This window comes from Pristiophorus japonicus, chromosome 21, assembly GCF_044704955.1.
Source record: "Pristiophorus japonicus isolate sPriJap1 chromosome 21, sPriJap1.hap1, whole genome shotgun sequence".
NCBI lineage: Eukaryota > Metazoa > Chordata > Chondrichthyes > Pristiophoridae > Pristiophorus > Pristiophorus japonicus.
In genome coordinates, this window is record NC_091997.1 from 48,383,976 (window position 1) to 48,406,211 (window position 22,236).

Sequence of the window (22,236 nt, forward strand, 5' to 3'; positions counted from 1 at the left end):
ATTCATTTAAACTCAAAGTATGAGGAAGTTCATACCATAGCCCAGTCTTTAAGATTCTTTGTTTAAGCAGATGATGATACTCCTTTAAAGCATTTTTGCCTTCATAATTTAAGCCTGCGCTAAACAGGACTTCTGCCCTTTACTGCAGATCTTACCTTCAGTTATGGGGTGCTTTCCATACCTGCAGGCATATTTTCATTTTTTTAAATTGTAATTTGAATAATGTGATTGGCAAAAGAACGACATGAGGAAAAACTATTTTACGCAGCGAGTGGTTAGGATTTGCAATGCATTGCTTAAAAGGGCGGTGGTTACAGATTCAACAGTAGCCTTCAAAAGGGACTTGGATAAATATCAGAGAAAAAATTGCAGGGACATGGGGTAAGAACGGGGGAGTGGGGCTAACTGGATTGCTCTTCGAACGAGCTGGTGCAGACTCGATGGGCCGAATGACTACCTTCTGTGCTGTACTATTCTGATGCTTCTAAGTAGGCTGTGCATTTTGCAATAATCTGATCTGCCAGTTTGCAGCTCAGACTAGTGCAAGCGACGGCAGATTTGATAATTTATGCTTCTGTGCTGGCTTGTGCCAGTGAATTATTGCTCGAACATCCTGTCTGTGCATGCTGCTTGATTTCCTGGAATCAAGAGCCAAAGCAGAAACACCACCAAACGTTTATTGGTAAATCGATGATTCAAACTATAGGACAGTGCTTCAGTGCGGGTTGGATGATGTGGGTGTTCATAGTACAGTTGGGTCCGTGTAATGATGAGTCAGTTGGCCACTCAGTGCTTCACTCCTTGGTGGTGCAGGACTATGAGCTGTTTTCGGCCAGTCTGTTTTCTTTGCTCTTTCTATCCTCCCCCGCCCCCAAACAAAACTCCTGTGTTGTTGTACATGGGGAATCAAAGCCATGTGTGGTCATTGGGTGAAGGGGTAATTGAACCAGAGTGCACAGGTACAATTCAGTTCCCATTTTAAAGTAATGTGTTTTGACATTATTTTGTAAAATACTGTTTATAGCCAATGGGGAAAAGTTTGGAAGCAAAAAAGTCGTTAGTTAGAGCATGGGAGTTTCTGCAGTGTTGGCCGAGGAGCTGAGAAATGTAAAAGTGAGGTGCTAGTGCCCCACCACTGGTGTGAAGATGTAATTACAGCATTACCAGTTTACATGGGCAGTTTACATAACGTTACAAATGTGGACATAGGCTTTTATAATGGGAGAAACTGACCGCAAGAAATAAGATTTTGTAAACAGGAAGTGAGTACGGATGTTTTTACTCTCGTTTATTCCCTACTTTCGAGCACCTAGTTTTCCTCCAGCTGCTCTTGTGTCAGTATGGCGGGAGGGTCGAAAGCTCCTGTCTGGGGAGTCACAGGCCTAAGCATGATGACGCTTTGCCTTGCAGCCACACTCTCCTCCTGACACAGTTGAGTTTTCCATTGGAGTGAATGCGAGAGCCTGAATTTTGTGTTCTTTTTTTTAAGCAGAAATGATGGAAGAACTGCACAGTCTGGACCCACGACGACAGGAGCTGCTGGAAGCGAGGTTCACTGGGATGGGCGTCGCCAAGGTGAGAGATTTAGTAGCCAGTACTGACATGGTGGTAAAATGCTGTATTCACCTTTAAAAATGTTTTTAAAATAAATAAATATAGAAATTTTAAAAAATATATATCGAGGGCTTTGAAATGTGTGCACCTGTGAGTATACTCACAGGTTTGCAGAGCTGTTGACCAGGAACTCATCAAGGTCTGGAACAGAGTCGATACCCAGCGCAGTTCTCCCCCGTCTGGAGTGGTGGCTGTCCTTCAGGAATTGCTGCTCAGGAATCCGTACCTCCACGACCGTGGTTTTAGGTGGCAGGCGAACGAGAGAGCTCTGGCTGGCAAGGTGACCAGGATCAGGGACCTGTGCGATGGCGGAGGAGTGGGCTGAATGGCGGCAGACAAGCTGGCACGCGCCTATCCTGGGCCAGCGTCCGGCATGGCCAATGCCATCGAGTCGCTAAAAACAGCGCTGGGCCCTGACTCCGTTCGGTGTGTCCAGGATGATCAAGCACGTGGGGCGATCCAGTCCGAACTGACTCCCATCCGGACGGAATTCCTCATCAGCGCCAAGCCCTGAAACCTCCCTCGGGAGCCGGCGCCTCACAACTTGAGCCTCCTCCGGGAAATCCCCTCCGTGCCTTTCAGGTCTGCGCGGAGGGGTTTCCTGTAAGGCTGCTCTTGCACACTCTCCACGTTGCCATCCTCGTCTGCCGTCCGGACACGCCATGGTGCACCATCTTGCCGTCCGGAGGAAGTGGGGGTCCTCAATGGAGTGCACTCTACGCGGGAGTCCTCCCTCTATGTATTGGGGACTTGGCCTGGAGAGTGTTGCACGGAGCTGTTCCGTGCAATAAGTTTTTAAGTCGGTTCACGGGCTCTCAGGCCACCTGCGATTTCTGCGGTCTGGAAGGGTCCGTGTTCCATGTTGTTATTGAATGTGCGAGGTTGCAGCCCCTCTTCCAATATTTGAAGGGGCTGCTCATCAAATTCTGGTTGCACTTCAGTCCCACATTCCTGATCTTTGGGCACCCCTGTGCGGAGGGGAGCGGGCAGATCCGAGGGCCTCCTCGTCGGACTGCTCCTGGGCACGGCCAAGGGGGCCATCAGCCGGTCCAGGCAGCGGGCGGTCGAGGAGGGTCGTTCAGCCCGACTGTCTGCCTCTTTTCCGCGGTTACATCGAGCCAGGGTGTCCTTGGAGATGGAGCATGCAGTGTCCACCGGTACACTCATGGCCTTTGGCGAGAGGTGAGAGCCAGAGGGACTGGAGTGCATCATCACCCCCGGCAACCAAATTTTAATTTGAACCTTTAGTGTCTAAAGTTTGATTTGTTTATTGTGACGGTTTTAGTGCCCCACCCCCTTTTAATTAGGGGGTACTTGTATAATTTGTGTTCTTAGTGCGCCCCCTCCCCACTCAAAAAAAAAACAGGGAGTCACTTGAAAAGTTTTTGGAGTGTGCTCTCTTCCCCCCCACCTTTAATCAGGGGCCACTTGATTATTAGTTTACAACAAAAATAGTTGTAGAAATGTTGACCATGAACTCATCAGGGTCTGGAACAGAGTCGCTACCAAGCGCAATTCTCCCCCATCTTGAGTGGCGGCTGTCCTTCAGGAGCAGCTGCTCAGAAATCCGAACCTCCACGACTGTGTTTTTAGGTGGCAGGCGAACGAGAGGACTATGGCTGGCGAGGTGACCTGGGTCAGGGACCTGCTCGATGGCGGAGGAGCGGGCTGGATGTTGCCAGGCGAGCTGGCACGGCGCCTAAACTGGGCAGTCGTCCGGCGCGCAGCCAATGCCATCGAGTCGCTAAAAACAGCACTGGGCCCTGACTCCGGAAGCCCAAGTACGTGGGGAGATCCCGTCCGAACTGACCCCCGTCCGGACGGAATTACTCATCGGCGACAAACGCCTCGCAACTTGAGCCTCCTCGAGGAAATCCCCTCCGTGCCTTTCAGTTCTGCGCGGAGGAGATTCCTGTATGGGCTGCTCTTGCACACTCTCCACCTTGCCATCCTCGTCTGCTGTCCGGACACGCCATGGCACACCATCTTGCCGTCCGAGGAAGTGGGGGTCCCCAATGGAGTGCTCTCTACGCGGGAGTCCTCCCTTTATTGGGGACTTGGCTTGGGGTTGGTGCACGGAGCAGTCCCGTGCAATAAGTTCACGGGCTCCCAGGCCCCCTGCAATTTCTGCGGTCTGGAAGAGTCCGTGTTCCATGTTTTTATTGAATGTGCGAGGTTGCAGCCCCTCTTCCACTATCTGAAAGGGCTGCTCCTCAAATTCTGGTTGCACTTCAGTCCCACACTCCTGATCTTTGGGCACCCTGTGCAGAGGGGAGCGGGCAGGTCAGAAGGCCTCCTCGTAGGACTGCTCCTGGGCACGGCCAAGGGTGCCATCAGCCGGTCCAGGCAGCGTGTGGTCGAGGGGGTCGTTCAGCCCGACTGCCGGCCTCTCTTCCGCGGTTACATCCGAGCCAGGGTGTCCCTGGAGATGGAACACGCGGTGTCCACCGGTACGCTCGCGGCCTTCCGCGAGAGGTGGGCGCCGGAGGGACTGGAGTGCATCGTTACCCCCGGCAACCAAATTTTAATTTGAACCATGTCCAAAGTTTAATTTGTTTAAGTATCCCCCCACCCCTCCCCTTCTAGCCAGGGCCACTTGTAGAATTTATGTTTTTAGTGCCCCCCAAAAAAAGCAAGGGGGCACTTGAAAAGTTTTTAGGAGTGTGCCCCCCCTTTAATCAGGGGGGTAGTTGATTACTGATAGAACTCAAAATAGTTGGAGAGCTGTTGAGTTGGGAGTAGCTTAGCCAGTCACGTGATGTTCACAAGACTCAATAAAACCCCAGCTAGTTGGGTTTGGGGGATCTACGAGGAGGCAGGTGGTTGTGAGCCTGGTGGATGAACTGATAATGTGTAGTGTGATTGTTTAACCTTCGCTAATAAACCAACTAGTTCTTACTAGCAATGTGTTGCTATGAATTCTTAAGCAAATAACCCATTATGCAAATATATTGCAAGCTTGTTTAGGACAAATGAGCTCTAAATTCCTGGGCTGCTGTCTGGTACATAGCATTGACTTTCTTTGGGTGATGTGCAAATACTTTATTTTTGGCTATTGAAATGTGTTTGTATGTAGGGTAACTTCTGATGATGCCATTGTTCACAGCAACGGCAGTGTACAAAATTCCAGTGCACTGGCTCGCCTGATAAGTCAGCATTGAGTAGCTTAGCCATATGGACCGGGGAGGTTCAGGGTTTGATCCTTGGACTCTAATCAGTAAATTGAACTCAGCAAGAATGCTAGTTGTGGTGCTACAATTAGCCCTCTTGCCCCTAGCTCAGTTATGAGAAGATTGGCCGGGTTCATGTTCCTGCTTGCTTTCTCGCAATCCCTGCTAGAAATGGATGTTGGATGAAGAGACAATTGGGATCAACAGCAACTAAATAACATCCTTTTAACGTAAAGAAGGAAAAGAAACCTTGCATTTATATAGTGCCTTTCACAACAAGATGTCCCAAAGCGAATTAAGTATTTTAAAAATGTGGTCACTGTTGTAATGTAGGGAAACATGGCAGCCAATTGACATAGTAAGGTCTTGCAAAAAAAAAGCAACGAGATAAATGGCAAGATAATCTGTTTTAGTGACACTGAGAACTCCCTTGCTCCTCTTCAAAATAGTGCCAGGTGTTCTTTTACGTTTGCCTGAGAGGGCTGATGGGACCTCGGTTTAACGTCTCTTCCGAAAAGACGGTGCCTCAGACAGTGCAGTACTGACTGAGTGCTGCACACTCCGTGTCAGCCTGCATTGTGTGCTCAAGTCTCTGGAGTGAGGCTTGAACCTATAACCTTCTGACTTCAAGGCAAGTGGGCTACCACCGAACCAAGGTGTAGCAAATTGTCCCAAGGCACTTACTGCACTGATTTGGGGAGGGCAGTGGCGGATAGAATTTGCACACCAAGCAGAGATTTGGAGAAGAGTTAGATAGATGGTGACCAGAGGTAGCATTAACAGGCTCTTGGAGGTGTGGAGAGATAGAGCACAAGGAGAAAGAGAGCAGGGCCCTATTGGCTGGATCTATCACCAACAATCAAATTGCACCACAGGTTTCGGCACTGATGGTAATGCTCCTATTCACAATGCTCGAAGAGCCTCTCGTGGCAGAATCCAGTGATTCATAGAAACATAGAAAATAGGTGCAGGAGTAGGCCATTCGGCCCTTTGAGCCTGCACCACCATTCAATAAGATCATGGCTGATCATTCCCTCTGTACCCCTTTCCTACTTTCTCTCCATACCCCTTGATCCCTTTAGCTGTAAGGGCCATATCTAACTCCCTCTTGAATATATTCAATTAACTGGCACCAACAACTCTCTGCGGTAGGGAATTCCACAGGTTAACAACTCTCTGAATGAAGAAGTTTCTCCTCATCTCAGTCCTAAATGGCCTGCCCCTTATCCTAAGACTGTGATCCCTGGTTCTGGACTTCCCCCAACATCGGGAACATTCTTCCCACATCTAATCTGTCCAGTCCCATCAGAATCTTATATGTTTCTATGAGATCCCCTCTCATCCATCTAAACTCCAATGTATAAAGGCCCAGTTGATCCAGTCTCTTCTCCTATGTCAGTCCCGCCATCCCGGGAATCAGTCTGGTGAACCTTCGCTGCACTCCGTCAATAGCAAGAACGTCCCTCCTCAGATTAGGAGACCAAAACTGAACACCAAGGCCCTGTACAACTGCAGTAAGACCTCCCTGCTCCTGTACTCTAATCCCTAGCTATGAAGACCAACATATCATTTGCCGCCTTCACCGCTTGCTGTGCCTTTCAATGACTAAGGAACCATGACACCCAGGTCTCGTTGCACCTCCCCCTTTCCTAATCTTCCGCCATTCAGATAATCTACCTTCGTGTTTTAGCCCCCAAAGTGGATAACCTCACATTTATCCACATTATACTGCATCTGCCATGCATTGGCCCACTCACCTAACCTGTCCAAGTCACCCTGCAGCCTTTTAGCGTCCTCCTCACAGCTCACACCGCCACCCAGTTTAGTGTCATCTGCAAACTTGGAGATATTACACTCAATTCCTTCATCTAAATCATTAATGTATATTGTAAAGAACTGGGGTCCCAGCACTGGGCCCCGCGGCACTCCACTAGTCACTGCCTGCCATTCTGAAAAGGACCCGTTTCTCTCGACTCTCCGCTTCCTGCTGCCAACCAGTTCTCTATCCACGTCAGTACATTACCCCCAATACCATGTGCTTTGATTTTGCACACCAATCTCTTGTGTGGGACCTTGTCAAAAGCCTTTTGAAAATCCAAATACACCACATCCACTGGTTCTCCCTTGTCCACTCTATTGGTTTATATGCCTCTTCCTTGGATTTAACACTATCCTTAATTTCCCTTGTTAACCACAGTTGAGTCACCTTCCCTGTTTTATTTTTACTCCAGACAGGGGTGTACAATTGTTGAAGTTCATGCATGTGATCTTTAAATGTTTGCCATTGCCTATCCACCATCAAACCTTTAAGTATCACTCGCCACCTATTCTAGCCAATTCACGTCTCATACCATCGAAGTTACCTTTCCTTAAGTTCAGGACCCTAGTCTCTGAATTAACTGTGTCACTTTCCATCTTAATAAAGAATTATGGGCACTCTTCCCCAAGGGGCCTCGCACAACAAGATTGTTAATTAGTCCTTTCGCATTACACATCACCCAGCCTAGGATGGCCAACCCTCTATTTGGTTCCTCGACATTGGTCAAGAAAACCATCCCTAATAACTCCAGGAAATTCTCCTCCACCGCATTGCTACCAGTTTGGTTAGCCCAGTCAATCTGTAGGTTAAAGTCGCCCATGATAACTGCTGCACCTTTATTGAACGCATCTCTAATTTCTTGTTTAATGCTATCCACAACCTCACTACTACTGTTTGGTGGTCTGTACACAACTCCCACTAGCATTTTCTGCCCTTTGGTGTTCCGTAGCTCAACCTATACAGATTCCACATCATCCAAGCTAATGGACTTCCTTACTATTGCATTAATTTCCTCTTTAACCAGCAATGCCACCCCACCTCCTTTTCCTTTCGGTCTATCCTTCCTAAATGTTGAATACTCCTGGATGTTGAGTTCCCAGTCTTGGTCACCCTGGAGCCATGTCTCTGATGCCAATTACATCATATTCGTTAACTGCTATCTGCGCAGTTAATTCGTCCACCTTATTCCGAATACTCCTTGCATTCAGGATTGTAACTGTGGAAAGATCCTTATAAAAATGCTTTGCTTTAATTATTCTCGAGTCCTTAGATGGGTGTACTCCTTCCAACATTCATGGATATGTTTACAATATGTCTTTCATCTTGGAAACTGACTGGAGTGATGTGAATTCAGGATTGTGATGAACACTTTCTAAGATCGGCTTTGCTGTTTACACTGGTCACCTGAACATTGGTCAGTTGTCACTCATTTCTAACTGTTTCAAGATTTCCACTACACAACACAAATCTAAAAATAAGCCAGACTATAGTCCCAGTTTCTCCTCCCGCTGTTTGCTTTCAAAGGTCAAGTACAGAACTTTAGATCAAGGGGACCATCTTGTTTGTAAATAGTGACTAATGTGCTGTGTAGCAGAACCTTTATAGCTCCAGTCTACACAGTAAATGCTCCCAACTCTATGCTTATCACGCACTGAATTGATCTTTTGAAATACCTTTTGAGTAGAATGGGCCTATCGTCTCTGGATTTAAGAATGAGAAGTGATCTCATTGAAACACACAAAATTCTTGGAGAGTTTGACAGGATAGATGCTGAGAGGTTGTATCCCCTGGCCAGAGTGTCTAGAACTAGAGGGCATATTCTCCGGATATCAGCTCACGCATTTAAGGACTGAGATGAGGAGCAATTTCTTCACTGAGGGTTGTGAATCTTTGGAATTCTCTTTCCCAGAGGGGTGTGGATGCTCAGTCGATGAGTATATTCAAGGCCGATCGATAGATTTCTGGACACTATGAGAATTGAGGGATATGGGTATCGGGCGGGAAAGTCGATGTTGAGGTAGAAGAGGAGCCATGATATTGAATGATGGAGCAGGCTCAAGGGGCCATATGACCTACTCCTGCTCCTATTTATGATCTTGTATACCTTACTAGGCTTCCAATCTTTGTACATTTTTTTTGCTTTCCAATTTGTATAAAAGCTAAACCCTCAGATTTCCAGGGCATTGCACAATTGCGCTGTACCGAGACTAGATATGAGGATCTATCTCGCTGAACCTTAAGCATGACCCATGCTCCTTGTCGCACCTGGCTGTAGACTGTGCACATGACAGAAGCACGAGTCTGTGCCCAGTTTGTAGTTTTAACTGGGTAATGTAAGCGGGGTGGTCTCTATGAGGGGGTCAGGTTCCCTTCTGACCAACTTGAGCGGTTCGAATTGCTCCCACTCCCTTGGGTTCTGTACTCTGGATGTATTTGGGGGGAGGGGGGGTGTGACAACATTGCAAAGGACACTGGTTTGATGTGAAAGATACTTTGTTTTTATTACAGTCAAGGTAATACAGGCTTATTACTCTAGTAAGAAAATACACGGCCAAACTTATAACCACTCTAATAAAGAACCGTACACTACACATTCACAGTAAACTATACCTCCCACCTCCTAATACGTAATTCTAGCTAGGTTAGACGCCAGGGCATGTAGGGACTATGCTTACCAACCCTTTTGATAGTTAGTGGTAGATCGCGGTTGTTTTTCCCTTGATACCACGTTGACTGTGGTCAGTCGCTGCTGCGATGGTGATGTCCTTCCTTCAGGACTTCGAGGCTAGAGAAGTTAGTTTACAACTGTCGCGTTGGTTTCTCTCCTTGTCTTGATGAGGTAGTAGCAGCCTTGCAGCTACCTAGCAACCACCCAACCTCTGTTGAAAACAGGGGTCAGTTATACAATTTCAGTGTTCTAATCTTGCTGCCAAATCTGTTCAAACCCCTTTGTATAATTTTGGCGGGCTTGGTTCTTCTTTGTAATATTTTGTCGGGCTCGTTAAAAGTTGATTTGTCTTGGGTGGGTTGATGTTCGAAAACTGTTTCCTGATTGCAATTACCAAAATAATATTTCCATGTCCTTTTGTGCTTAGTCTTTCGCATACAGGCTGGATTGGGCCTCTTTGTGATGTATATGCTGAAATGGTTGTCCAGACCCATGTTGATGGGTAGCTACCTCTGGGTGATTTTGTAATGTTAATGTCTCTTGTGGGGGAAGGATTTTCAAATACTCATTCTTCCAGACAGGTTAACTCAGTCCTCACACCCAGGTAGCTTTACTTAATTAGACTGTCTCTTGCTAGTTCCGTAGGTCCGCCCACAGCCTTGAGTTTGTCTTTTAAAATCCAAAGTTCTATTAAAGTTTATAGTTTCTTCCATAAGCAGTTGAGTTCCAAACTTTTCGGTATATAGTCCCAAATTAAATTTCCTTTCGAATAGCCCAAACACAGGGGGAGTTTCTTTGAATTTTGCATTCCTTCAGTAATTAATGTGCATGAAGACTTCAAGAGAAGAAAATAATGTTTTTTAACAAAAGAAAAATGTGCCCCTCACACATGTCCTGCTTTATTAAAAAGATAATTCGATGGTCTTTCTTCACACCACTTAATGCTCATATTAAAAATCCAGCTTCAAACTTTGTTTCCTATTTAGGAAATCAGTTGCAGAAACCTCATGCCAAATGAGGCTGCTGTAAGAAGTTCAGATGGAATCGTGAAAATGTTGATTCTACCAGTGAATTAAGTTCATTTCAGTATCAGGTATTGATCCGAATGGGTGTTGCAAGAGAGCTGATTCTATATATTGTCTGCATCGTCAATTTTGAATTTGGTGAAACTGTACAACAGATTATTTCCTTTCCAGTTGTTACTGCTCTCTTGTAGTTCGTGTTGGCATTCACACTGAGTTTTGGATCCATACCATGCATGGCTTGGGGAGTGGCTTGGTGCCGGCACTGGTTATATAAAGTTTAATTTCCTCCTGCCCCCCCCCCCCCCCGCCCCCAGTAAATGTGTGAACCCATACTGAGGCTGAGGGCAGAGCTGGACCACGGTGAATCAAGTTGAAGAGGATGTGACCAGCCAGCGGGTAAGACTCACGGTGGGAATGGAGCTGTGGTTTATAACTATTAAACCGCTGTTTTTTCTCCATTGCTGCCATTCCTATGGAATCTCACCTGAGGTACGAATGAGGCGGGTTGTACAGCACGATGTTCCTCAGCTTACTGTAAAATGGCTTCTACTTGAAGCCGTTCTGCGGTGCAGACTTCACCTTGTCTCTGGACGGAGTCAGGTTTCATCACCTGGACTGCTGACAAAGTCTTTTGTCAGCTGTCTGTAGTGAGCTTGCATGATAGGAGGTTGAGATAATCTTTGTCTAGTTTCTGATAGGGTTGGATCCACAGAACTATCTGTAATTTGGTAATAACATAGCATTCATTCCATCAGGTCTGCAGTAATCTGGCGTAAGCAATGGAAGTATCTCTGCGATGGGGGCAGAGGATTCTCGTTGAGATATTATTTTGGGTAGTGTACACAAGACTTAACTGGATTTAGATCCATGCCATGCATGACTTGCTAACAACTGGTTTTGGCATCTAGCAGTTCCAACTCCGATATGGAAGCACTTCTGACGCTGACATCTCCCTTTATTCGTCACAATAATTCCTCCATATATCTAGACTATGCACTGAGGAGGGAGCAATAACCAGGTGAAACCTGGTGGTGAGGTTCAGTTTTAAATGAGATGTATTAAGTGGTGAGGGATCGGAAGTCACACTCTAGCAATGGTTTCTCTGAAAAATTCGTGACTGGCAGCAAACTGCTAATGTAACTGTGCTGTTGAATTTCCCCTCAGTAACTCACTGGCCAAGACCCCTCTTATCAGGTCGAGTGTCTTTTTATTGCAGCTCCACTTCACCCTGACACTCCAATTTAGCACCTTTTCCATCCAACATTTGGTAGCTTCTGGACAGGGACCATGGGGGAGAAATTGCTCTCCACCCCAAACGGGGTGGGTAATTTGAATTAAACAATTATTCTCCGCCCGAATCCTTGGGGCGGAGAATAGAGGGATTTTGCCCTCTTTTGGTGTTTTTGACGGGGCGGTGTTTCGGTTGGCCGCGTCACGCAGATGCGTAGCAACGTCCCTCCCCTTTAGTTATGGGGGAGGGCCACTGCGAGCTCTGCAGCCACTTTAGTGGCGCCCACTGGGCCACCAGGGAGGACTTCGGCCGGGCCAGTGGTCCGGCACTCAAGAGGGGGTGCCAGGCTGCCTGTTGGCCCGGCCAAACCCGTGACTGCCATTGTCGTGCCGACTGCAGAATGGCAGCTTCCAGCCGGGAAAGGCTGTTGGGGGCACCGACCAGATGCCGCTCCACTCCCGCGGGGCGGAAACGGGTTGGCACGTGCCCAACAGGGTGGGCATGCGGGGCGGAAACCCGTTTCCGCCGTCCCCAACCCGGGGGCAATTTCTGATGGGTCGGACCACATCTGCCTATCCCCGGTCAGAAAGGCCTGACCGCCCCATTACCACCTCTGAGAGGCGGTAGTGGACCTCAAGTAGGGGAACAATTTCAGTCCCCAAATGTTTTTCCTTCCCCTTCTATAAAAACACTCTCAAGAACCTCAGTCATAAACAAGCCTATGGTGTCGTGCACCTGGTTGGATGTAGAGTAAGGACAGAATTAATACTCAAGTTGCCTGACATTCATTTAAGGCTCTCACACAAAGAGCAGCCAGGTAGGTTAGATATTACAGAGCTGCAAATACCCATGGATCTGTACTCTGTGGCTGTTAGTCTCCAGGGGAGGAGACCAAACTGGTAAGAGTGGGTGGGGGGGTGGCGGAATTGCCATTGTAGTATTCCTGGTCAGTTCCACAGTAATGCCCAGTAATACTACATAAAGCTGAGGAATTTGGAAATTAATGGGCTGAGGTTGATCTCCTCTTGGCAGGAACAGACCTATTGAACAGTTAATGCCAAATTTATGTTGCTGAGAGCTCTGTGCCAAAAACAAAATGGTAGCATGAGTCATCCAACATTGCAGACAGCATCTATTTAAATACGCGACTGGTGATGTTGTGCTTCCGGAGTCATAGGTCTTGGTGCAACACTAGCCACAGTACCTAGCTAGCACTGTCTTGCTTATGGTCATGGGCTCTTGCTTCCTGACCACCAGCCAGGCAAGTGAATGGGTGCTATCCCGTATATAGAAAGAAAGACTTGGATTTACATAGCGCCTTTCACGACCAACAGGACATCTCCAGCGTTTTACAGCCAATGAAGCACTCGTCTCTGTATTTTGTACTGTGGCCACTCCAAGCAGGCACTCCCTATTGTGGTCATGGAACTGCACTTGCACTGAATGATCGGGCCAGGGTTGGGAGGGAGGTGGGGACAACCGTGTCAGATGGGAGGTGGGCGGCTGCTGAGTCAGACCAGGATTGTGGTGGTGGTGGCGGGGGGTGGGGGGGGGTGGTGGTGGTCCTCTTCAGTTGCTGGCGAACCTGCTGTGTATTCCTAACTCGTGCAGTTTTTTTTGTGTCTCTATCTCTTGAAAATATCGTGGATCTGTAATTCTGCTGTGCCCCACCTAGTGATCAGCTGAGGTGCAGCAGTGGCCTGGTTTTAGCTCAACCGAGGGAATAGTGAGAGGAGGAGCAGAAGGTTATAGATATAAAATCAGCTTCTTCCACTTTGATCCTTATTGCAAAGAGCAGAGTTCCCTGGAAACCTGCCTGACATCCCTTTCAGATGCGACTGAACAGTGTGTGGCAGTCCATGGGCATGTTTATGGCTGAGGTTCTTGGAGTGTTTTTATAGAAGGAAGTGGGAAGAAAAATATTTGGACTCTGTTCAGAAGCTGCCAAATGTTGGATGGAAAAGGTGCTAATTCGGAGTGTCATTTTTTTTAATGTAGTAAGCTGTTGTATAATGCCCCAAAGGTTTATCAGCGATTCCATTTAGCGTACAGGTTGAGCCTCCCTTATCTGGAACCCTCGGGACCTGGCCTGTTCTGGATTAGGGATTTTTCCGGACGAGGGGTGGTCATGTTAAATTGGATGCTGAGCAAGGGTATATTGAGGCTGGCTGGCTTGGGGCTGGGAGTGCAGCAGAGATCATGAGGGTGGGGGGACAATGGATAGCGGGGTCAGGTCAGCGATTGTGGGATTCGGCAGCAAGAAAGCATTTCAATTTATTCATGTCGGAGTTCTGCGCATGCGCCACCCAGTGGCCGGGAATAGCTCTAGACGAGGGGTGGTTCCAGATAAGGGAGTTCTGGATAAGGGAGGTTCAAGCTGTACTACCAAATGTGTGCTGTTAGTAAAAAAGAATGTCTGACTGATCAGTGTAATTGAAAGAGAAACACAATTATTTTACAGTAATGTCCTGTTGAAAAGCAAAATGCTACAAACCCAGTGTAGGAATGTGCCCTGTAACTTGAGATGTGGAGGTGACAATTGGTAACCTAGATTTAAAATGGAGTTTGTGCAATGAAAATAGGTGATCTATTCATCAAAAAAAAAGAATGGGATATTCCATGAAAAGAAGTGACTGTGTTAGCACTATTCCAATTGTGGCATGTTTATAACTCTGGAATTTGTTCCACGGCTGTATAAATATTTTTGGCAGTAATCAGACTTTGAAAACTATTAATCAATGAAAAATGCAGCACAGGAAGTTGGAACAATTCTTTGTAAGCATAATTTCCTTTTAATTCTTTGGTTTCTTTCCCCATGGCTGTGAGTAAGAGCTGCCCCTCAAACAGACCCGGCAGTCCTGGGTTTGATCTCCGACCTGTGCTGAGTGAGTTGATTCCAGCCAGAGCAATACTCGGGCCACGACTGGCCTTAGCACCTCCAGGCTGCGGAGGAGAAAGATTGTCCAGGGGCCCTGTGCTTGATCACTGTCCAGTGATTCCCCACTGGAAAGTGTGTCTGTGTTGTGAATAGGGATTGGTTGTCTCAGCTCCCACGTGAACCTTTTCCCTTTGGGTTAGTTATGGGAGCGGTGCCCAAGCCTGTTAATCTGAATGGTTTGGAACTGTGCAGGTCTGGAGAAACTATCAATACAGTCCCCATCGCTTATAGCAGGCAGATTCGTGCGAACACAATTAGCTCGCTAAATGCAATGGCTGGTCTAACACGGCAGTGTTAATAAAATTAATCGTTGGTTCAAAATCATTTATATCAAAATAATAATTGCCCATATGTTACCTTTGAATTAACGAGTGAAATGGAATAATCAACTTTCAGAATAAAAGGCTACAAGTTACAAAATGTGTACAAATGTGGAATGTACCGAACCCAACGTTATATGTTAACTGCAGAGGCTGTGAATCAGAGTCTCACGGAAACTAGCATCTGAACCAATGTGACATGTTCCCAGCTACAGGGTATAAAAATAATCCTGCAGCAAAATTATGGAGCTTGGAAGTGTCGTCTGCCTCAATAAGGCTGTTATGTTACATTCAGCTGTTGCATGGTTCTCTGCCCAGGAGGTTGGCGAGGAAGGCAGTCTGCCCTACCGGTGGACGCAAGAGACCGGCAGGAGAGGGTTGAAGGGAAGCAGAAATGGCCCATATGTTCATCGTCCTCCCGGTTTTGGTGAAGTGTCCAATTTTAATGTGGATAAATGTGAGGTTATCCACTTTGGTTGTAAAAACAGAGAGACAGACTATTATCTGAATGGTGACAGATTAGTAATAGGGGAGGTGCAACGAGACCTGGGTGTCATGGTACATCAGTCATTGAAGGTTGGCATGCAGGTACAGCAGGCAGTTAAGAAAACAAATGGCATGTTGGCCTTCATAGCGAGAGGATTTGAGTATAGGAGCAGGGAGGTCTTACTGCAGTTGTACAGGGCCTTGGTGAGACCTCACCTGGAATTCAGTTTTGGTCTCCTAATCTGAGGAAGGACATTCTTGCTATTGAGGGAGTGCAGCGAAGGTTCACCAGACTGATTCCCGGGATGGCAGGACTGACCTATGAGGAGAGACTGGATCGACTGGGCCTGTATTCACTGGAGTTTAGAAGGATGAGAGGGGACCTCATAGAAACATATAAAATTCTGATGGGACTGGACAGGTTAGATGCAGGAAGAATGTTCCCGATGTTGGGGAAGTCCGGAACAAGGGGACATAGTCTAAGGTTAAGAGGTAAGCCATTTAGGACTGAGATGAGGAGAAACTTCTTCACTCAGAGAGTTGTTAACCTGTGGAATTCCCTACCACAGAGAGTTGTTGATGGCAGTTCATTGGATATATTCAAGAGGGAGTTAGATATGGCCCTTATGGCTAAAGGGATCAAGAGGTATGGAGACAAAGCAGGAAAAGGGTACTGAGGTGAATGATCAGCCATGATATTGAATGGTGGTGCAGGCTCGAAGGGCCGAATGGCCTACTCCTGCAACTATTTTCTATGTTTCTATAACCTCAGTCAGTTATCTGATTATCTGATCATCCGATCATGTAAGTGATGAAGTTGCTGTCACAAAAGGGTAGGTCTGTAATAGGGTGGAAGGCAGAGAAGTGATTAAATGACAAATGGGATGATTTGTACAACGCAGGAGGCGATGGTAATGGGACAGGTAAAGAAAAAGTTGGGTCTAGAAGAGATGTAAATGGGAATAGCAGAATCATCAACAGCCGGAAAAGATCGGGGCCGAGGTTACGGTCCGAAATTGTTGAACTCGATGTTGAATCTGAAAGGCTGTAATGTGCCAAATCAAAAAATCGCTGTGCTTCGTTTGAACTGTGGAAGAGGCCGAGGACAGAGGTGTCAGAGTGGGAGTAGGCTGGAGAATTAAAGTGAAAGGCGACTGGGCTTCTGGTCGCCTGTCACTTTAATTCTCCAGTCCACTCCCACTCTGACCTCGCTATTCTCTGCTGTTCCAACGAAGGCCAAGGTAAGTTTGAGGAACAGCACCTCATCTTTAGATTAGGCACTTTTACAGCCTTCTGGACTCAACATCGAGTTCAACAATTTTAGATCATAATCTCTGTCTCCATTTTTTCAGAAGGCTGCCATTTGCATTTACACCTCTTCTCTTCTAGACCCACCTTTTATTTCTTTACTTGTCCCATTACCATCGCCTCTTGCTTCCCTATCTTCCCTTTTGTCATTTAATTTCTCCTGCCTTCCACCCTATCACAGACCTTCCCTTTGGTTAGTTCTTCCTCTCCCCCTTTCCCTGTCTCTGCACTTGATTAAAACCAGTCATATCTCTTAACTTTTTCCAGTTCTGACGAATGATCGTCGACCTGCTGAGTATTTCCAGCATCTTCTGTGTTTATTTCAGATTTCCAGCATCTGCAGTATTTTGCTTTTTTGTGAAGGGAAGGTTGAATTTTTTGAGGAGGTAACGAGGAGGGTTGATGAGGGTAGTGCGTTTGATGTAGCCTACATGATTTTACCAAGGCTTTTCACAAGGTCTCACATGGCAGATTGGCCAGAAAAGTAAAAGACCATGGGATCAAAGGGAAAGTGTCAAGTTAGATCCAAAATTGGCTCAATGGCAGGAAACAAACAGTAATGGTCGACTTTGTGACTGGGAGGCTGTTTCCAGTGGGGTTCCACAGGGCTTTGTACCAGGTCCCTTGGTTTTTGTCATGTATATCAATGATTTAAACTTGAATGTAGGGGGCATGATTAAGAAGTTTGCAGATGCAAAAATTGACTGTGTGGTTGATAGTGAGGAAGAAATCAATGCACTGGGCAGGTGGGCAGAAATGTGGCAAATGGAATTCAAATCCAGAGAAGTGTGAGGTAATGCATTTGGGGAGGACTAGGCAAGGGAATAAACAATAAGTAGGATACTGAGAAGTGTAGGTGAACAGAGGACCTTGCTTGGAATGCATGTCCACAGATCCCTGAAGGTAGCAGGACAGGTCGATGGTGGTTAAGAAGGCACACGGAATACTTTTATTAGCCGAGCATCGAATATAAGAACAGGGAGATTATGCTTGGAACTGCATAAAATACTAGTTAGGCCACAGCTAGAGGACTGCGTACAGTTCTGGTCACTACATTACAGGAAAGATATGATGGTACAGAGGAGATTCACAACGATGTTGCCAGGACTGGAGAATTTTAGCTATGAGGAAAGATTGGATGGGAGCAGAATTAACTGCTGTAAAATTATTCTGTTGGTGGATATTAATTGGGAAATTAAATATTGATCCACTGCAGTGAAATTTTCACTTAATGTCTGTTCAATCTACACTGCTATTAGAAAGGTGAAAGAGTGCACCCGTATTGGATTGCTGTCACTGCGCTCGAGTTTTAACATCGGTTTAAGAGTTAACCACAATTGCATGTTGGTACTTAGTCCGAGCGCAAGCTGAACACGGCGAACACGGCTAGTCAGCAGTCGAGCACACTTTTGGTCCCATTGCCCACAGGGCGCAGTAAGCGACTCCTTCTCAGGAAATATTGGTTGGTCCTGATGCAACGTGTTTTGGAAAACAAAATGAAAGACCAGGAATCTTGCTGCTGACCACCACGGGTGACCCCTGCTTGCTGTTGACTCTGCTCGACGAGAGATCAGGATCAGCCACGATCCCCTCAACACTGCGGTCAAATCGCCCGCTGACACTGGGAGACAAGTGACGGGTGGCAACTTGGGCGAGGGTTTTCTTTGGAATAGAGAAGGCTAAGGGGCGAATTAATTGAGTTGTATAAAATTATGAGGGGCCTAGATAGAGTGGATAGGATGGACCTATTTCCCTTAGCAGAGAGGTCAATAAACAGGGCGCATAGATTTAAAGTAAGTGGTGGAAGGATTAGAGGGGTGTTGAGAACTTTTTTTCCTCCAAAGGGGTGGTGGGGGATCTGGAATTCTCTGAAACGGTGGTAGAGATAGAAACCCTCACTGCATTTAAAAAGTACTTGAATATGCACTTGAAGTTCCGTAAGGCTACAGACCAAGAGTTGGAAAGTGGGATTAGGCTGGGTAGCTCTTTTTCAGCTGGCATGGACACGATGGGCCGAATGGCTCCTTCTGTGCTGTAAGCTTCTCTGATTCTACCTCGCCCAAGTTGCCACCCGTCACTTGTCTCCCAGTGTCAGCGGGCGATGGGACCAAAAGTGTGCTCGACTGCTGACTAGCCGTGTTCGCCGTGTTCAGCTTGCGCTCGGACTAAGTACCAACATGCAATTGTGGTTAACTCTTAAACCGATGTTAAAACTCGAGCGCAGTGACAGCAATCCAATACGGGTGCACTCTTTCACCTTTCTAATAGCAGTGTAGATTGAACAGACATTAAGTGAAAATTTCACTGCAGTGGATCAATATTTAATTTCCCAATTAATATCCACCAACAGAATAATTTTACAGCAGTTAATTCTGCTCCCATTTCTGATGACAGTGCTAGGTGCACATTGCAACAACAGCGATTAGGGAAAAAGCATAACTTTCTTTGTTCTTTGTTGCAGATGCCAGTAAATGAGTCATCCAACCAGAGCTTGTGTAGCTTGGGATCTCTGAGTGACAAGGAATCTGAGGTTAGTACTTGTCAGACTGTGGAAAGATTCACTGATTCACATGTATCGAACAAGCAAAAGATGCTGAGCCCTTGGGACTGTGCCTTCTCTGCAGCCTACAAAATCCCACACTGTAAATTAACACAAGCAGAGCACGTAATCTTGTATGTAAACTCAAATTTAAACACTGATTCTTTTTTCCAGTTTGATGCTGAAATCTCTTAGTCCTCAAAAGTTAAGGGTTTCTTTCATAAGTCCAGTCAAAGCCCATCAAGTGCAAGGATGTCTGCATGGTGGCTGCTGACTACAGCTGGTATCTTTGTCTCTTCGAGTGTCACGTGGCTTGTTTTAAAACTCGCTCCAGATGCCTGCACTTGTAGACAGATGGTGTGTCTGGGCCATCCTCTGGAAAGAGAAGTTGATGTCACCGGCACGAGATCCCAATACTAAAATCATGCCCCCCAGGCCTGAGATCGAAGATCACCCTTGATCTTATTGAATGGCAGAACAGGCTCGAGGGGCCATATGGCCTTCGCCTGCTCCTAATTTCTGTGTTCTTGTGTTTCTTCTAGGGGTGGGAGAACAGAGCATCATCTGCAGCTGGTCTCCTTTGACAGTGAGGTAGCACTCGCTGGTGCTGCTTTGAGAGCAAGTTTGGCACCAAAGATGGTTCTCCTATTGATCAGTTGACACCTGTTGGCTTCATCCTTTATTTGGAGGCCATGCTCAGCTTGTATGTTGGAGAAAATGGTGTCGCGCCTCCTTCCTTTCACCCCTCTCTTTTCCCCCGTCCTTGCGTTGGGTGGGGTGGAGGAAGATAAATGTGTGGCTATCTTAAAAACGGCTGAAACACATTTTTACAGAGCAAGAAAGAGATTCAGCTTCATGGCAATCCTTATTTTTTTCTTCTCTTTAGACACCGGAGAAAAAGCAAAGTGAGCAGCGAGGGAGGAAGCGAAAGGCAGACCCATACAATGAGGCCAATCAAGGTAAGGCAATTTTTCTGCTGAGTACATCCCTTTATAAACAGAGTACTATTAGTTTATAGCTCACTGGGAATGTGGTGATAGATGGACTTGTTCAGTAGCACCTGATTTGGAAAATTGTATGCTTCCCATGAGGTTAAAATCAGCCGCTTTTTTATTTGAAGAAACGGTTGCACATGTAGCAAGATGCAGTTATACGTCCTCCTGCATGCATTTAAACCATTTTAATTTCTGGGCCCTGTTTAGTTATAATACATTTTTCCCCAAACAGCCATGGAAAGGCAAACCCAAGTTCTGTTGGCCCCCTGCTTACAACAGCAACTTGTATTTACGTAGTGCCATTATCGTAGTAAAAATGTCCCAAGCCGCTTCACAGGATCGTAATCGGACAAAGGTTGAGGGAGCTGCCGCTCTCAAACAGCTGGGAAAATCTTGCTGAAACACAAGTGATCATTTGAGTACTTTATTACATCTCCTGTAGATTCAAGGGGTATCTGAAAGCGACCTGCTCTTGCTGTAGGAGGAGGAGGGGGTAATAAATTGGATCCCTAGCAATGTTCCCGTTAAGCTGCGTGGCCACGCAATAGTCTGGAGGTCCTGTGCAGGGCACTTGCCGGCCTTTAATGGAAAAACCGTGCATGCGTGGTAATTTGAATGGGTCACGCAGCCCATTAAAGGGGCCGCTCATTCCCAAAATATTTTAGCTGGAACATTGGTCCGTAGGGGACGGTTGGTATCCATTTCCATACGAGATCACTGAATTGTAGAATTATAATAGTACAGAAGGAGGTAATTCGGCCCATCGTGCCGGTGCCGGTTCTTTGGTCGAGCTATCCAATTAATCCCATTCCCCTGCTCTTTCCTTATAGCCCTGTAATTTTTTTCATTTCAAGTATTTATCCAATTCTCTTAATGTTACTATTGATTTTGCTTCCACCACCCTTTCTGGCAGATCAGGGTCAACTAACTGGAGAGGGGAGCAGTGGATAAGTTTCCTGCCCCTGTAAGCAATTAAAAAATATATATTTTAGGAACTTAGTGACTTGATTTAAGGAGAGAAAGTAATGTTTTTCCTCTCTTGAAAATAGTGCCTTGTGCTGGGGTACAGTTCCATGGGCAGTGGTGACCCTTTGGTGTTGTGCTTAAATGGCCATTAATTGTGTAAGCCTGGGCCGTGAGAGTTGATGGCTGCTTGACTTGGGCGGCGGGGGAGCAACGAGACCTGGGTGTCATGGTACATCAGTCATTGAAAGTTGGCATGCAGGTACAGCAGGTGGTGAAGAAGGCAAATGGCATGTTGGCCTTCATAGCGAGAGGATAGGAACAGGGAGGTCTTAATGCAGTTGTACAGGGCCTTGGTGAGGCCACACCTTGAATATTATGTACAGTTTTGGTCTCCTAATCTGAGGAAGGACATTCTTGTTATTGAGGGGAGTGCAGCGAAGGTTCACCAGACTGATTCCCGGGATGGCAGGACTGACATATGAAGAAAGACTGGATCAACTGGGCTTATATTCACTGGAATTTAGAAGACAGAGGGAATCTCATAGAAACATATAAAATTCTGACGGGACTGGACAGGTTAGATGCAGGAAGAATGTTCCCGATGTTGGGGAAGTCCAGAACCAGGGGTCACAGTCTAAGGAAAAGGGGTAAGCCATTTAGGACCGAGATGAGGAGAAACTTCTTCACCCAGATAGTAGTGAACCTGTGGAATTCTCTACCACAGAAAGTTGTTGAGGCCAGTTCGTTAGATGTATTCAAAAGGGAGTTAGATGTGGCCCTTACGGCTAAAGGGATCAAGGGGTATGGAGAGAAAGCAGGAATGGGGTACTGAAGTTGCATGATCAGCCATGATATTGAATGGTGATGCAGACTCGAAGGGCCGAATGGCCGAATGGCCTACTCCTGCACCTATTTTCTATGTTTCTATAATGCAAATTCCTAATACTGTTCTCACCAATGGTCTTCACAAGTGCTTTTCCAACATTAATGGAATGGGGAACAGAAACCTCAGCTGTGGAGATTCTTCATCTTTCTGCTGCCACACTCCCTTCTGTTTTCCACCCCCCCCCCCACCTTAAAAACCCAGCCACATCAGCATCGATTGGGAACTGAACCTGGAGCCCTATCTGGTCTGTATTTCCATGCTGCATAAGAGA

The 22,236-nt window shown here is 46.5% G+C and overlaps 1 protein-coding gene across 6 annotated transcripts in view; it reads left to right on the top strand.

Moving 5' to 3' along the window:
- The window catches only part of tlk2 (tousled-like kinase 2), a 159,995-nt gene that overhangs the window by 37,843 nt on the left and 99,916 nt on the right, over positions 1-22,236 (top strand). For 3 of the 6 annotated variants that reach the window (XM_070864730.1, XM_070864731.1, XM_070864735.1), the window contains exons 2-4: positions 1,493-1,575; positions 19,041-19,109; positions 20,005-20,077. In XM_070864730.1, coding sequence (XP_070720831.1) covers positions 1,493-1,575; positions 19,041-19,109; positions 20,005-20,077 — 225 coding nt within the window. Of the gene's footprint in view, positions 1-1,489; positions 1,576-19,040; positions 19,110-20,004; positions 20,078-22,236 lie in introns of all 6 variants that reach the window. The other 3 variants (XM_070864729.1, XM_070864732.1, XM_070864733.1) reach the window with 1 other exon arrangement.